The sequence below is a fragment of the Ranitomeya imitator genome, chromosome 3 (assembly GCF_032444005.1).
Source record: "Ranitomeya imitator isolate aRanImi1 chromosome 3, aRanImi1.pri, whole genome shotgun sequence".
Taxonomy (NCBI): domain Eukaryota; kingdom Metazoa; phylum Chordata; class Amphibia; order Anura; family Dendrobatidae; genus Ranitomeya; species Ranitomeya imitator.
In genome coordinates this window covers 471,781,654-471,798,146 of record NC_091284.1, presented here as the reverse complement: position 1 = coordinate 471,798,146, position 16,493 = coordinate 471,781,654, and the positions used below count along the sequence as shown (strand labels likewise).

The 16,493-nt window shown below is 43.4% G+C and overlaps 1 protein-coding gene across 3 annotated transcripts in view; it reads right to left on the bottom strand.

Annotated features, from left to right (window-relative positions):
• LOC138670280 (P2X purinoceptor 1-like) overlaps positions 1–16,493 on the bottom strand; it is a 186,226-nt gene that overhangs the window by 81,623 nt on the left and 88,110 nt on the right. For 2 of the 3 annotated variants that reach the window (XM_069757477.1, XM_069757475.1), the window contains exon 5: positions 15,566–15,598. The exons of the other annotated variant lie outside the window; for it this stretch is intronic. In XM_069757477.1, the coding sequence (XP_069613578.1) occupies positions 15,566–15,598 (33 nt within the window). The remainder of the gene's footprint in view (positions 1–15,565; positions 15,599–16,493) is intronic. 3 annotated transcript variants of the gene reach the window in all.

Sequence of the window (16,493 nt, the reverse complement as noted above, 5' to 3'; positions counted from 1 at the left end):
CACATGTACTCAGCCTGGCTAATAGCTGTAAATCATTCAGCTGCCGTGATGAAAACTAAATCTCTGAACAATAACAAATACTCGGAGACCACCCGAGTGTGTTCGGGAAAACCCGAGCAACGAGTACACTCGCTCATCTCTAATGCTGACATAAAGTAGACCTGTGTAAAATGTTATTTCATTATTTTGTGTGGTATAACTGATTTGAGGGCATAAGAATTCAAAGTTTAAAATTAAGAATTTTTCAAAGATCTAGTCAAATTGTCTATATTTTCAAATTTTTAAATCATATTGTATGATCCATTGAAGTGTTCCACAGTTTTTACCACATAAAGTGACGGTGGTCAGAATCGAAACATTTGGCCTGATAGGAAAGTGAAAACAGGCTTCGGTTGAAGGGGTTAAAAAATATTATTTCAGTAAGGCAGCCATTTTATTGCAATGCTATTTACCTATAGATTGATCCTATATCTGCAGATAAATAGCATTTTCCAAAATGACAGGTTCCCTTTAATCCAAACCTTTATTACTTATTTGCCTGTTATGATCAGGTGACCTTGGAGCAGCATGAAAACTTTCACTGGAGTAGGTGGTAACTATACTGACCGCAAATCCTGATCTTAACACCGCAACTAGAAGTAGCCGTGGGGTGTGCCTAACAAATCCTAGACACCTCGACACAGCCGGAGGACTAAATACCCCTATAGATGGAAATAGGAATTCTACCTTGCCTCAGAGCAGAACCCCAAAGGATAGGCAGCCCCCCCACAAATATTGACTGTGAATAGTAGAGGAAAAGACACACGCAGGCAGGAAACAGGATTTAGCAAAAGAGGCCACTCTAGCTAAAATAGGAAAGGATAGGACAGGATACTAAGCGGTCAGTATTAAAATCCTTCCAAAAATATCCACAGCAGAAAATACAAAAACTCCACCATCTTACTAAAGATGTGTAGCGTATATCTGCAACTCCAGAGAATTCAACAAGACTGAGAAAACACTGACACAGTCTAAGCTGGACAAGAGAAAACAAATGAATAGCACAGAATATAAGCACACAGCTTGTGTGCCACAGAAAAAGAAACAGACACTTATCTTTGCTGAATTGGCAGCTAAGCAGGAGAAGCCAGACAAAGATCCAACACTTCCCAAGAAACATTGACAACTGGCAAGGACCAATGAGTCCAGCAAACCTAAATACCCCAGTCAGAATTGCAATCAGTAGATACACCTGTCCAAGACTGCAGCCCAGGAACAACTGCATTACCACCCACAACCACCGGAGGGAGCCCAAAAGCAGAATTCACAACATTTGCCCATTCATTAGACTGTATGCTATAATTTAAACCAACAGTTCAGCATTTTTTTTTATTTCAGCATGGTGCCACTAACCCAAGTTCCCTGACTTTAGTATTATACTTCAGCCCCTGTGCCGCCATCTTGTGACCCCAACTTCTGACTGATCGGAAGTCAGAGGTAAAGGTCACAAGTTCTCAATGCAAGTCTACGAGATCCTCGTTCTGGCCTCGTTTTGGCTCTGATTGACTTACAATACATTTAGTTGAAGCATTTCTCCAGCGGGTTTTTCTTATTTTAGTTCTGGATTGGTACAACTAATGAAAGTGCCCTGCCCCTAGCAACATACGGTACTTCCATCCATTGTCCTGTGACTGCAATTTCTGAATGACCAGAAGTTAGAGATAACGGTCACGAGCTCTCAATGCAACAAGTATAAATTTGCCCTCAGCACTCATCGAGGACACATTAGGAAACCGGATCATCATACTCACAGGAGGAGGCAGCATCGAGGACTCCAAGGAGCTCACTGGGAAAAAATTGCTGCAAACTAAGTGAAAGAACGTGTCCAAGCTTGGGTCAAGCAAATACATTTTCTTTTATTGCGCGCCAAATACAGTGCAATGTTTCGACCACATACAAGTCATGCTTGACAAAGATATGTATCTGGTCACAACATTGCACTCTATTTGTAGCGGAATAAAAGATTCATTTAATTCACCCAAACTTGGACATTGTCTTTCACTTAGTTTAAAGTACTCAATGTAAATCTATGAGAGCATGGTTCTGGCCTCGTTCTGCCTCTCATAGACTTACATTGAGAAGTAATCCCCGGCTCGCCCAGCTAACACCAGACTGATCCAGCAGGTCACAATCTGCATGAGGGGACTGTTTTGGCACCAATAACAGATGAATACAGTGAAAGTTACAGCTGAACCGCGCATAAAGGGACCAAAGGGGCTGGACAGAACCACCCAAGGTGCGGATAGGGCCGTAGCTGTGACGTCACACGCTGAGTCTTCTGTCGGCCATCTTCCCCCTGCTCGTATCCAGGGACGCCACCGGCCGGGGCATTCCCTGGCTCTACGTAGCGTCCACACAGCGATTCTGTGCCCGCTCCCCTGCAGGTTCGCCTGCGCGTTCAGCCCTTTCTCGCCTTAGGGCTTCCCGGTACAGCGCCCACGTGCATCCATTCATTGATCCTCCTCTCGGTGCAGCTCAGCGCCGCAGCCCCTCCAGGTTTGCTGGCCGGCACGGTATTCTATCCACGAGGTTCTGGGCTTCTCACCGTAGAACTACATGTTTGCCCATTCTGCTGCCGCTGCGGCATCCATGTTCCGGTAAGTCCGCCAGCTCCACATTTATATGTTCCCATTTTATATTTTTACATTTACCATCCTATACTTTATATCTGGTAAGGGGCCGACTGTACTATCAGTGTAGGTATTTAGTCATTCCTGCACAGCTGTCCTGGTTCCATTTTTGCGGCCCTATCCGCACCTTGGGTGGTTCTGTCCAGCCCCTAGTAGCCCTCTGGATATTAGTTTTAGTGGCTGTACTAGTGTTTGCTTATTTGCTTTATTCATTTTTTATGTGGTTTTGGTCCCTTTATGCGCGGTTCAGCTGTAACTTTCATTGTGCATACTTCTATAGCAGGATTGGCACTTACCTGCCCTGACTCCAGCTGCTAGGGACCTTGGGGTTTGATATTAGCGCTTGTGTGTTTCCTTCTTCTAGATGAATACAGTGTCTGGTAAGCATAAGACTGGGGGTAGGGACCTTACATTGGTGACACCATTTTAGTGGAAAAATATAAAAAAGTGGTGCTTTAGGACTGAGATTACGTGTATCATGAAAAGTGAAAAGGCTCTTAATTTCTAAAACTAAACTTTAAAGGTAGAAAAACATTCTTGCAAATTTATTTTGTAAAAAATAATAGTCTTCCAAAAGGAAAAGATAGTATAATTAAGGCAAATGGCAGATACAAAAAGTACTGAAAAATGGTATTATGCCTAAAAGGGTTGTCTGAGAATGAGATAAAATGGTGTCCCTGGTATAATTCAAACTGCAGCCTGTCTTAGTCACATACAGACTGAAGATATGTAGTTCCCAAGACCCGTGTGTCAAGTGACAAGAGCTGTATCACACATATACCTCAGTCAGGCTGTCATATGTGAAGAAATATAAATCTTTGTTTTCAGAGGCATAGCTAGGGGTTTTGGTTCACGGGGAGACGAATCTTCTGAGCGGGCCCCAACCAGGTAACCCTGATTACAACTATGGTGGCACACCCTAATAGTGGAGGTGGGAGAACCTTAGCAGATGACTCGGCCGTTACTGAAAATATTCTCTATACATAGACCAACACTGATATTACCGCCACAAGGTGACATATAGTGGTAGATACCAGTCCTGCAGAACATATAAGAGATTACAGTACAGTTATTGATGGTGACTTACAACTTATGTTCTTTCTGATGGAATCGTTCACTTTTCCCGTCTTTTCCATCAGGTCCAGACCAGCATGACAAATTCTCCCAGCCCAGACTCGTCTACAGAGATTAAGACACATTTGACTTCTCACATTTCTAGAACAGCCCCATCTATTCCCAACCCGCACAAATGCCTCATCCTGCTGATATTCCAATACTGATCCACTACTATTACTATTACTGCTACTGTACTGTGTGCACTCTAGATAGTAAAACAAACCTCTTGAATATATTAATGCCCTGTGCAAGTGCCCTAGAAAACAGTGCCCACATTTTTCTTCTTAGAAAGTAATAATGCCCTCTGTCTGCCAATTTGACAGTCACAATAAACGGAGTCTCCCTATAGTAATAAGTGTCCACTTTTCATTTAATAATGTCCCGAGTCTCCCCCATGATCAGCTCTCCTCTACACAGGATGATGCTCTCTTATACACAGTATAATGCCCCCTCACAGTATAGTACCCCACACACAGTATACTGACCCCTTAGTAGCCCCTAAACTTTTTGATGGCCCCAACAATGTATGATGGCCCTCACATTGTAAAAAGACCCCATATTAGCCCCCCCCACTGTATTTTGACCCCCTTGCTGTAATTCCCACACTGCATGATGGTCCACTAAATAGCCTCCATATAGTATAATGCACCACATATTTCTCCATATAGTATACTGCACTCCTCATATGCCTTTATATAGTATAATGACCTCCCACTAGTCCTTCATATAGTATAATGCACTCCCCATAGGCTTCTATATAGTATAATGAACTCCCCATACCCCCATATAGTATAATGCACTTCCCATAGGTCTCTATATAGTAAAATGTACTCGTTATAGGCCTCCATATAGTATAATCCACATAGGCTTCCATATAGTATAGTATAATGCACTGTCCATAGGCCTCTCTATAGTATAATGCACTCTCCATAGGCCTCTATACAATATAATGCACTCCTCATAGGTCTCTATATATAGTGTAATGCACTCTGCATTGCCCGCTATATAGTAAACTGCATTCCCCATAGGCCTCCATATAGTATAATGCACCCCCATAGGCCTCAATTTAGTATAATACACTCCCCATAAACCTCCATATAGTATAATGCACTCTCCATATGCCTATATATAATATAATGCACTCCCCATATGCCTCTATATAGTATAATGAAGTCCCCATAGGACACCATATACTAAATGAACTGTCCATAGTCCTTCATATAGTCTAATGCACTCCCCATAGTCCTTTATATAGTATAATGCACTCTCCATAGACCTCAATTTAGTATAAGGCACTCCCCATGGGCCTCTATATAGTATAATGCACAACCATAAACCTCGATATAACGTAATGCACTCCCCATATACCTCCATAGAGTATAAAAAAATACAATACTCACCTCTCCTCTGAGCACCCGCACGTCTCAGGACTGCGGACGCCAAGTAATGACATCATCGCACCCACTGACAGTGTCTGTGTCAGTGACGTCAGATGCAAAGGGGAAATGATGACAGAGAGAACGTGACTTTTCCTCTCTCATCACTGCTGGCACCACCCCGCTCATGGACCCCATAGTGGTTGGGTGGCGGTCTCCCTGCTCTGCCACAGAGTAGCACAGACATGCTCCTCATTATAGAGACAGAGAGAAAGAGACAGACTATTTGTGCTTCGGGGTGGACCTGTGAGCAGGTTTCTTCTTGGTTTCTCTGGCCTACAGCACCAAGGTAAGCCTCTGCCTTCAGTCCCGCCCCGAGCATGAGCATCTCATTAGCTGAAAACTTCACTGATTACACAAGAACCACTGAGACGCGAGTCACGACAGTATATATGTACACTACGTACTGTAAGTAAAGGGAGGTCAAACAATCTGAGGTCAGGTCCAGGAAATGGCGCAGTACGACAAAGGGAAGTCAGAGCCAATGTCCAATACATGAGATTAGGTCAGGAAAGCCAGAGAGACAAGAGAGATTACAGGGAGCAGGTACAAGCAAAGTCAGGTCACAAGTAAAGGGTCTGAGTCCGGATAGAGAATCAAGTCAAGCTGGGTCAGGCACAGAGCACAGAGGGATCAATTTTCCCCAGGCAACAGCAAGTGTACAATTGACACTGGGGTGAGAAACTAGCATGCTTAAGTAGCAGCCTGATTAAGGAAAATGAACACAGATGATTGCAGCACAGACCCAGCACAGACTGACAGCACTGACACAAAGTAACAAAAAGACAGAAACAGAGTGGAAATCTTGATAACCACAAGATGGATTTCTTCACCCCAGGTATCATTTTAATCAGTGTAACAGTGCCAACCTGACAATGCTTGTAGTTTACTTAGCAAAGTCCTGCTGACAGGTTCCCTTTAAAGATTACACATTTCCTTTGTATTTTACGCAAAAAAAAAATATTGCCATTTTTAAATTCTAAATATTACAAAAAGGAAATGCTAAAGTTTGGCTACCTTGCATGATTTGTACTTAGTAGCACGCCCTTTTGCAAGTATCACAGCTTGTATATGTTTTTCGTAGCCAGACAAGAGTTTTTCAATTCTTGTTTGAGAGATTTGCATACATTCTTCCTTGGAAAATTCTTCCAGATCTGTGAGATTACTGTGTCGTCTTGAATGCACTACTATTTTGAAGTCTAGCCACAGATTTTCAATGATGTTCAGATTAGGGCACTGTGAGGGCCATTGCAAAACTTTCAGCTTGCACCTTTTGAGGTAGTCTATTGTGGATTTTGACTTGTGTTTAGGATCGCTATCCATTTGAAGAAGCCATCCTCTTATCAAATTCAGCTTTTATACTGATGGTGTTATATTTACATCAAGAATTTGTTGAAATTTCATTGAATCTGCAGCGCCCCAGAGTCCTGGTCGTTGCAGTAATGTCGCTTTTCTACCAGGTGGAGTGATGTTACGTCTGATGGCACCAAAGGAGTCCACCTTACCAGGTATCACAGCCACACACACACTTCACACTCCAGTCCACCAGGGGGAGCTAAGGGTTCTATTCACTAGGCCTCTCCTCACATAGGGTAAAACTGGTGGGTTGGTCAGGAAGTTAGGCAAAAGAAGCTGACTGGAGGGAGAAGGAGATAGTCGGAAGGAGGAGAGGAGAGTTACTGGCTGGAGACCGACGAGGAAAGGTCTCCAGGTCGAGCTGGCTGGGGTGATCCCTGGTCAGATCCAGACTGAAGTCTGAGGAAGTGAGAAGGAAGGAAAGAAGGACACGGAGATGCGCCTGCAACCCATGCGGCAGCATCCTAAGAAAGGACAAGAAAGGAATTGTGCTGTAGTGAGTGAGAAAAGAAGTCATAGCAACAGGAGTGAAACATCGGTGGGAGACCAGCTAGGAGCAGGCTGCCTCCTTCCGAAGCGCAGACCCGGTGGCCGGACCACCGAGGGAGTAATAGACTCTACGCTTTACTTCAGAGACCGGCAGGGCAGTCAATTCCAAGTTGGCTGTCCGACCTAAACACCTAAGCAGACACGGTGGCAATTGTGGAGGAGGGGCGTCGCTCGGGTCCCTATAAAATGGCCTCAGGCCACCACCGTCATACGGGTTTGTCCTATCCATCTCTTGGGGACAGAGAGAGAGAAGTAACAACAGTGAGGACCTTATGGTAGCTAATGCAAGTAGGGACCTACTACGTTACTGTGCGCAAGGGGAAGGCTACTGATTTCCACCTGGATAAGGGGACTCTGGAATTGCTATCAGACCAGCTGAGCCCTGCCTACCCTGTGATCCAGCACTCTGGACTGTGGATGCTGAAGCCTTCAGTAAAGGTGAAGAGACTGCACCCATTGTGTCCTCGCTATTTGTCGCGCCTTGCATCATCCACCATCATCATCTACACTTCTGGGAAGCCCTGGGGAAATACTTCACCTGTGTGAAGGTATACCATCTAGCTGCCATAACACCACCCCAGCGGACCCGTGAGCAGCGTCGGTCACTCTGACCGAATACCTCAGGTGGCGTCACGAACACTATCATTATCTACGAACTCTGCCTTTTAGTTGGGCGCCCCTCATAGGGCCACGGTCCGGGTCGGGCCAACGTGACATTCTCGCTGAGGGAACTGAAGGACCCGGTACCGAGTACCCCATTGCCCTTACGTGGGGGTGATTCAAATCCATTCTTTCCTCTTCTTGTGAAATATTCCCTGTGCTAATGGCTGCAACACAACCCCAAAACATGATTGATCCACCCCCATGCTTAAGATTGGTAAGATTTTCTTTTCTGGAAAGTCTGTGCCCTTTTTCCTCCACACATACCTTGGATCATTGTGACAAAAAAGTTCTATGTTAGCCTCATTGGTCCACACGTCTTGTTTCCAATATGCATCAGACTTATTTAGATGTTCTTTTGCATACTTCTGACTCTTAATTATATGATGAGGACGCAGTAGAGGTTTTCTTCTAAAGACTCTTCCATGAAGGCCATGTTTGTGCAGGTGTATCTGAACAGTAGAATAATGTACCACAAATCCAGAGTCGGCTAAATCTTTCTGAAGGTCTAAGATGGGGGTTCTGATTTGCCTCACTAGTAATCCTACAAGCAGCCTCTCAGTGACAATTTGTTTTGTATTCCAGACCTTATCATGACCTCCGATGTTCCTGTTAACTGCAATTTCTTAATTTCATTTTTAACTGAGAAAAGGTAAACTTGAAAATCTTCTTATAGCCTTCTCCTGCTATGTGGGCCTCCACAATTTTCATTTTCAGAGTGCTAGGCAGTTGCTTAGAAAAATCCATGGTTGCTGTTTTTTGGCACAAGGTTAGAGGAGGTTGGGTTTTTATAAAGTTGGGAAATTTTCAACTCTTGGACTTTCCTAACAATGAGAGTGAACAAGCCAAAACCCTAACAGGCTAATTAAGGTCTGAAACCTTGGTCAAAGTTATCTGAGCACACAAATCTCCAATGATGCTCAAAGTTTTGCATCTGCCCATTTTCCTTTTTGTAGTTTTAAAATGTAAAACATTACAAAATATTTTAGTTGTTGCATAAAATACAAGGGAAATGTGTCACCTTTAACATTAGGCCTTTTAAAGATCATTTAATCTTCAACTTGCTTAACTGTTACGTGACTAGGATGGAATGCAGTTTGAATTACCGGTATATCAGGGACACTATGTTATCTAATTCTCGGAGAACCCTTTTAAAATCTTAGGCTTCTGCTTGGTCTATCAACTTGTTAAATTGGTGTTAAAAACCTGTGTAGGACTTCATCCTCCAGAAGAACTGTATTTAGAATAAAAATCACGAAAAAGGCATGAAAATGAGCCTTGGGCAACAAAACCTGTTTTACAAACACCTATATATATATATATATATATATATATATATATATATATATACTATATAATTGTCTAAGGGTCACTTCCATCTGTCTGTCTGTCTTTCTGTCACGGTTATTCATTCGCTGATTGGTCTTGGCAGCTGCCTGTCATGGCTGCCGCGACCAATCAGCGACGGGCACAGTCCGGAAGAAAATGGCCGCTCCTTACTCCCCGCAGTCAGTGCCTGTCGCCCGCATACTCCCCTCCGGTCACCGCTAACACAGGGTTAATGCCGGCGGTAACCGACCACGTTATGCCGCGGGTAACGCACTCCGTTACCGCCACTATTAACCCTGTGTGTCCCCAACTTTTTACTATTGACGCTGCCTATGCGGCATCAATAGTAAAAAATGTAATGTTAAAAATAATTTTAAAAAAATAAACCTGCTATACTCACCCTCCGTAGTCCGCTGAGGCGCTCCCGCCGGCCGCCATCTTCCGCTGCAGTTTCCAGTGGCAAAGATGGTATGGCAGAAGGACCTGCCATGACATCACGGTCATGTGACCGCGATGTCATCACAGGCCCTGCGCGCTTGCGCTAGAAAGAACTGCCATGACGTCACGGTCATGTGACCGCGACATCATCACAGGTCCTGTGCTCTGATACCAACCCTGGGACCGCAAGCTGCCATGGACTACAAGGGGCCTTTGGAAAGGTGAGTATATGTTTATTTTTTATTTTTTCACCTGTGACAAACCTGACTGGGCAATATACTACGTAACTGAGCAATATACTACGTGGCTGGGCAATATACTACGTCACTAGGCAATATACTACGTGTCTGTGCAATATACTACGTGACTGGGCAATATAGTATGTAACTGGCCAATATACTACGTGGCTGTGCAATATACTACGTCACTAGGCAATATACTACGTCACTGGGCAATATACTACGTGTCTGGGCAACATACTAAGTGGCTGGGCAATATACTATGTGGTTGGGCAATATACTACGTGGCTGTGCAATATACTACGTGGCTGGGCAATATACTACGTGGCTGGGCAATATACTACGTGGACATGCATACTCTAGAATACTCGATGCGTTAGAATCGGGCAACCATCTAGTATATATATACATATATACTGTATATTATATATATATATATGCAGTGCCCCAGAGACCTGGTCGTTGCAGTATGACGCTCTGCCACTAAGGGGAGTGATGGTACGTCTGAAGGAATTCTCCTGACCAGGTATCACCAGAACACATTACACTTCACACTCCGGCCTCTAGGGGGAGCAAAAGGCTTTATTTATTGGGCCACTCCTCACACTGGTAAAACTAGGGGTTGGGGAGGAAGTTAGTTAGAAGCTGACTGGGTTGGATTCAGGCAACATCCCTTGGCAGGGGGTGTTGCAGGGAGAAGACACAGGGGGTCCCTGTCAGGCGTGGGAACCTGGCAGGTGCCTAGCGAACAGAGCAGAACGTAACGGAACCGTGCCTGCACACCCTGAGGCGGTATCCAAGAGAGAGACACGAAGGGAAGGATATTGTGGAACAGTGTAAACGAGATCAAGCACAAAGGAGTACCAGTAGGAGTCGTACCGTGAGACCGAGGCAACATCCTACTGAGGCGCGTAGCCGGTGGCCGGAACACCGACGGAGTAACTGACTCTAGGCCTTACTTCGAACTCCGCAGGACAGTTAATTATAGGTTGGCTGTCTCACCTAAACACCTACAAAGACATAGGGGGCAACAGTGGGAGAGGGGCGTCTCTAGGGTCCTGGAAGACCTCCAGGCCTTCCCGTCATACGGGTGCGTCCTAGCCATAACATACCTGGGGACGTTGAACTAGAAAGATCTGGAACCAAAGAACGAGAGAGCTGTAGAGAACGACGAACGAGAACAGCAGTTGTGAGGACTATTCCGAATGCTCAGCAGGGTAGGACTACAACACACAGGCGCTAGTGGTAGGCAACGATTTCCATCTGCGAAGGAAACTCTGGATGTGCCCATCGGACCGGCCGGTCTCAGATAGCCCTGTTAAGCATGCTCTAGATTGAGGATCCTGAAGTCTTCAGTAAAGAGGTAAAGAGACTGCAACCCTGTGTCCTCGTTATTGACTGCACCCTACACCATTACCATCTACCTTACTGGGAAGCCCTGGGGACATACTTCACCTGTGGGAAGGTATACCATCTAGCTGCCATTCCATCACCCCAGCGGACCCCACAGCAGCGTCGGTCACCCTGACCGAACACCACAGGTGGCGTCACAAACCCCTGACAGACTGCACCACCTTTATTGGACGCCCCTTAGCAGGGTCGCGGACCGGGTCTAGCCACCATGACAGCCTCAGAACCGAACCAGAGAGGCCCGTTACCGAGAACTCGTGGCCCTGTGTCTGGGGGCGCTCTATATATATATATATATATATATATATATATATATATATATATATATATATATAAAACATAACCTTGGACTCAAAATAAACAATCTACACAATATCCCTTTGCTGTATCAGCTTCCTACATGTTTCACAGCTCTCCAGACATTCTTGTGGGACACATGCTATAGGAACGTCTAGCCACTATATAGCAATTTTTCAGCCTGGGTGTAATGTAAACAAAAGCCTCCTGTACACATGAGAAATTTATTGCCACTGAAGAGTTCCAGATTGTCTGAGTGGTATGTGGAGGAAAATCCCCCAGCATTTAGTAGACAGAACACAGGCTTTTTTAGATGTCTCTCTTATTCCAAGATGATTTAATTATTTGCTAAAGACTATAGCTTTAGCAAAATAGAGGAATGCCCTTTTTAAGTTGTGTGTTAGGTGTTGGGATTCTCCCTCTGCGCAGGATAGATCCCAAGCATCATCTGGTGGTGCTGTGGTCCCCCATTCTGGTCGGGCTGCTGGGATTGCTGTTCAGTGCAGACGTCGGTCCCAGCGTCTTGCTCAGGCTTGTGGTATACATTTGGCTACTGCTAGCTCTCCAGTCAAGTCTATGGTAACTACTGATATTCAGGTGCAGCCTTGCGCTATGGAGTCTAAGTCCAGATATCACCTTAATGAGCATGTCCATGATGTGGCGTCCTCTCATTGGTGGTCAGACGTAACTGCTCTGGTGATGTGGTGGCTCCGGATTGGCCCGCGGGGCAATGTCACGGCCGGCTGGGCGTGAATGTTTGGGGTGGAGTCTTGCTTTTAAAAGGTTCTCAGCGGCGCACATGGGCGCGCTAGTATCTTTCTTATTTGGTGTGTGTGGGCGGATACTCTACCACTCTGTCTGCACATTTGTGTGTGTCCTTCTACCCACAGAGTCTGTACACGTTGGCAGGCAGGTTGCACACTTATCTGGTTTCATACCTTTGGCTCAATGCCTGAGTCTCTAGTCTGCTACATGCTTTGGGTGCCGGTCAGGTACAATTTCGGGAAGCTTTCTGGATTGGGGTAACTAGCCGCTTAGCTTAGCATCTGTATCATTCACGTGTGAGGTTAGCACAATTCAGTTACAGAGCAAGCTCAACCCTTATGCTATACTTCTCTACAAAGGCTACAGGGTTTTGTACCTAGCGTCATAGGAGTTCTTTGTCTTGGCTAAACATCTGCTCCATTCATGTGTGCGATTAGCACAGATTAGTTGCAGAGCAAGCTCTCTCCACGTGCTATCTTCCCTGTGAAGTTTAACAGGGTACAATACTTAGCAAACTCGGAGCTCTACCTCTCTGAAGTTAACAGAGCTAGGTATTCTGTGTCCTGTTCATACTGTGTGGAGTTAACACAGTGTGTTTAAGGTAACGCTGTTTTGTTCCGTCGTTGTTCACATTAGCAGCAGTTATATATCTCTGCACGGTGGACCCCAGGTTGTGATTGCACTTTAATTTTTTTTATTTAGTGCAATCCGCCAACCCTAACATTGTGTCATGTCTAAACCACTTTAGGCTAACTAACCACCATAACGTTATAGCATCCTGGGTGCTATGTTTTGTTAGGAAATGTGGTTACACATAGGGAGCTGGTCGCACACAACAGAAAATCTGCCTGCCGAGGCCAATGGCTGCACGAATGGGGCCATGGTTTTGGTTATGTCCTACCAGCCGCCCTTGTAGTCTCACACTTCGAGTAGAGTTGCCTGCCATGTACTGTTACAGGATAGGCTACATCATACATATTACACTTAATAGTCAAATACAAGTCATTATTTTTTTAGGTAGAAACATACTGAAATTCTCCATGGATGTGTATTATTTTATACTATTGTTATTATTGTTATTTTGCTGGAGGTTTCAATAATAACACATGGAAGGTGAAAATTCTAGTGTTGGGCATTTTATTATGTATTATAATCATAAAAAAATGTATTTTAGTATATTTTTATTTAATTAAATTGGTTTCTCCATAAACAACATACACATATCCATAGAATAAGTAATACATTTATGATTTCTGGAAATCCAAACAGTGGGGCCCCAACCAATCATGAGAATAGGGGGGACAAATTCAAGTCCTCTGTGCGAATGGAGTTGTAGTGCATTTGTTTGACCTCTGTTCTATTCTATTTGTCTATGAGAACAGAAGGGGGCATACATGGTCACTACTCTTTTAGACAGTGAATGATACTTTTAATGAGTTTGAATATAAGCAGAGAACTACAGGAAACCGGAAACGGTAGCTTATTTTGATAGTTCAAGTATTAAAACTATAAATTTTATGTGAACAGATTTCTATATGGGCAATCATAAAATAAAGGAATAATCATAAAAGTCAAACATAAAAGTATGATAAAAATCTGATTTAAATAATGATATTTTATCACTATATTTCTTTTTTACATCTATTACTATTGACTATTAAAGTCTCTGGGAAGTGATAAAATACAGAGCCTCCCTATAAAAACTGGAATGTCAAGGGAGACACGTCTCTGTGTCTCCCTTGAGACTTAGTGTGTAGCGTTTTCCTGCCATATGAAGGAATCCAGTAGTATAATAAAGCTGTTATTTAATGGGGTTGTACTGGTCACAAACTTTTTCCAGCACCTAGCATCAGTATGTCCATCTTATTGTTGAGTTTATTAGAGATTTGTTTGCGTGTCAGTTTAAGGTGCACAAATCTCTCTTGAAAAGTGTTTAGCCTCACAAATCAATGTGTGGATCTCATGTATATATAAAGCCTATAGAAAAAACTGGAGCACGGCTCGACAGGACTGGATTTTCCTTTTCTTTTTAAAAAGAAAATATAGTGCTTACAAAAGACAAATTTACATGGTCTACATCAGAGGTGTCAAACTGCATTCCTCGAGGGCCGCAAACAGGTCATGTTTTCAGAATTTCCTTGTATTGCACAAGGTGCTGGAATCATTCTGTGCAGGTGATTAAATTATCACCAGTGCAATACAAGGAAATCCTGAAAACATGACCTGTTTGCGGCCCTCGAGGAATGCAGTTTGACACCTCTGGTCTACATGACCCAGTCGACGCGTTTCGACTGCAATAAGCAGTCTTACTCATGGGTGTCTTTGTTCCTCTCTGTAAGGCTCATCTCTAATACACAACCTTGCAGACGGGCTATAGACTGGGCTTTTGGAACATTCTTCATTCTTTGAGCTAAAGGCAAATGTTTAAGGGGGAGGGTGTGAACACTTCTGCCTATCCAGTCGGCTCATCTCAGGAAAGGGAGAACAATAAGCCACATGTTTAGTGAGTCAGTTAGTGCAGTTACGCTGAGGGGCGAGGATCTGTTGATGAGGTCCTGGTGCCCCTGTATGGATGGGATATGGAGATTGGAGATGGCTTACTGGCTGGAGCTTGATACATGTGCTACGTTCATGGTATCTGTTGTCTGGATGTGAGGAACTATCTTAAGAACTTTTGTTGGCAGCTGGAGCTTGATATATGTGCTACGTTTGTGATATCTATCTTCTGGATGTGAGGAACTATCTTAAGGACTGTTGTTACATGTGCTATAGTCATGGTATGGAGCATGGACTGTGACTGCAGACTATACTGGTGGGAGATACAAAAGCTGTGGGCCAACCAAAAGTTGGGAAACAGTTAGAAACAGTATCACCTGGTACACGAGCAGTGGAACTATAGGCCCCATGATGTGATCTTGTGGACTGGGGATATTGCATTGTGACTATCCACCTGAAATCGCTGTAAGACCATGGATGTAAGATATAAAAATAGTTGCATTGTTAACCTGCCTAGATTATTATTACAACCCACAACCTGAGATCCTCATTATATATATTATTCAATTAAATAACCGAAAATCCCCCTATTTATATTAGAAGAGTAACTTCTTGATTGAATTAAAATAAGTGAATATCAGTTCAAATTTCACATCATCACTGAATGAACACATCCACAGAATAAAGGCTGCCGCTTATATTTGTACATTACAGTCGATTATTTTGGTGATTATACATCTATAGTTGATTTGCCATTAGAGAAATAATGCCACCACCAAATTATATATGGATGGTTCAATGTTACCTGATGTACTCAGAAATGGATCATTGTTCTCTCCTTAAAAGTGAAGATTGTGAAAAGATTAAAAAAAAAAGCAAAATCAACATTTACCGCATTAATAAAACATGCTTTAATTTCATTTATTGCTGCAATTCTCATACAATTATTTTACAGTGACAGCAACTTAGTGTAGTATGTGTTGTAATAACAAATCTATATATGAAGTTATTTACACACATATTATATGTTATAAGGAGGTTATTAAAAAGAAGTGGAACATAATTATTGATTAAATTATGGGTTATGAAGTTGCAAAGGGGTTAAATGGAAAAATTAACATACCGTAAATGAAGGTAATGTGTGTAATGTGTTTTCTGAAAAGCAGGACAATGAATATAATACATAATGCTAATTAGTTTGATCAAGCAGCATAGACTGCATCCGTTATAACTAAGCATTGCTCTGAAGCTCACTGAAATTGCTGGAGTGCAATATTACCTGCAAGTCTGGGCAAGTTTCGATGCCACTGCGCAGAGGCAAAGCTGCACAGTTTGGGTCAGCACACAATTTGGGTCAGCAGCACAACTATACCATTGCTCTAAGGCAGGGGCGGACACAGACTGCAGAGGGCCCCTGTGCAAGAAATCTTCCTGGGTCCCCCCCATACCGCAACATATAATGCTCCATACAATTCATTATTGAATATTGCCCCATAGTTGCTCCCTATAAAGCTGTGCCGCCACATATAATGCTCCATACAATTCATTATTGAATATTGCCCCATAGATGCTCCATATAAAGCTGTGCCGCCACATATAATGCTCCATACAATTCATTATTGAATATTGCCCCATAGATGCTCCATATAAAGCTGTGCCGCCACATATAATGATCCATACAATTCATTATTACCCCATAGGTGCTATGTAGCATCTATGGGGTAATAATGAAT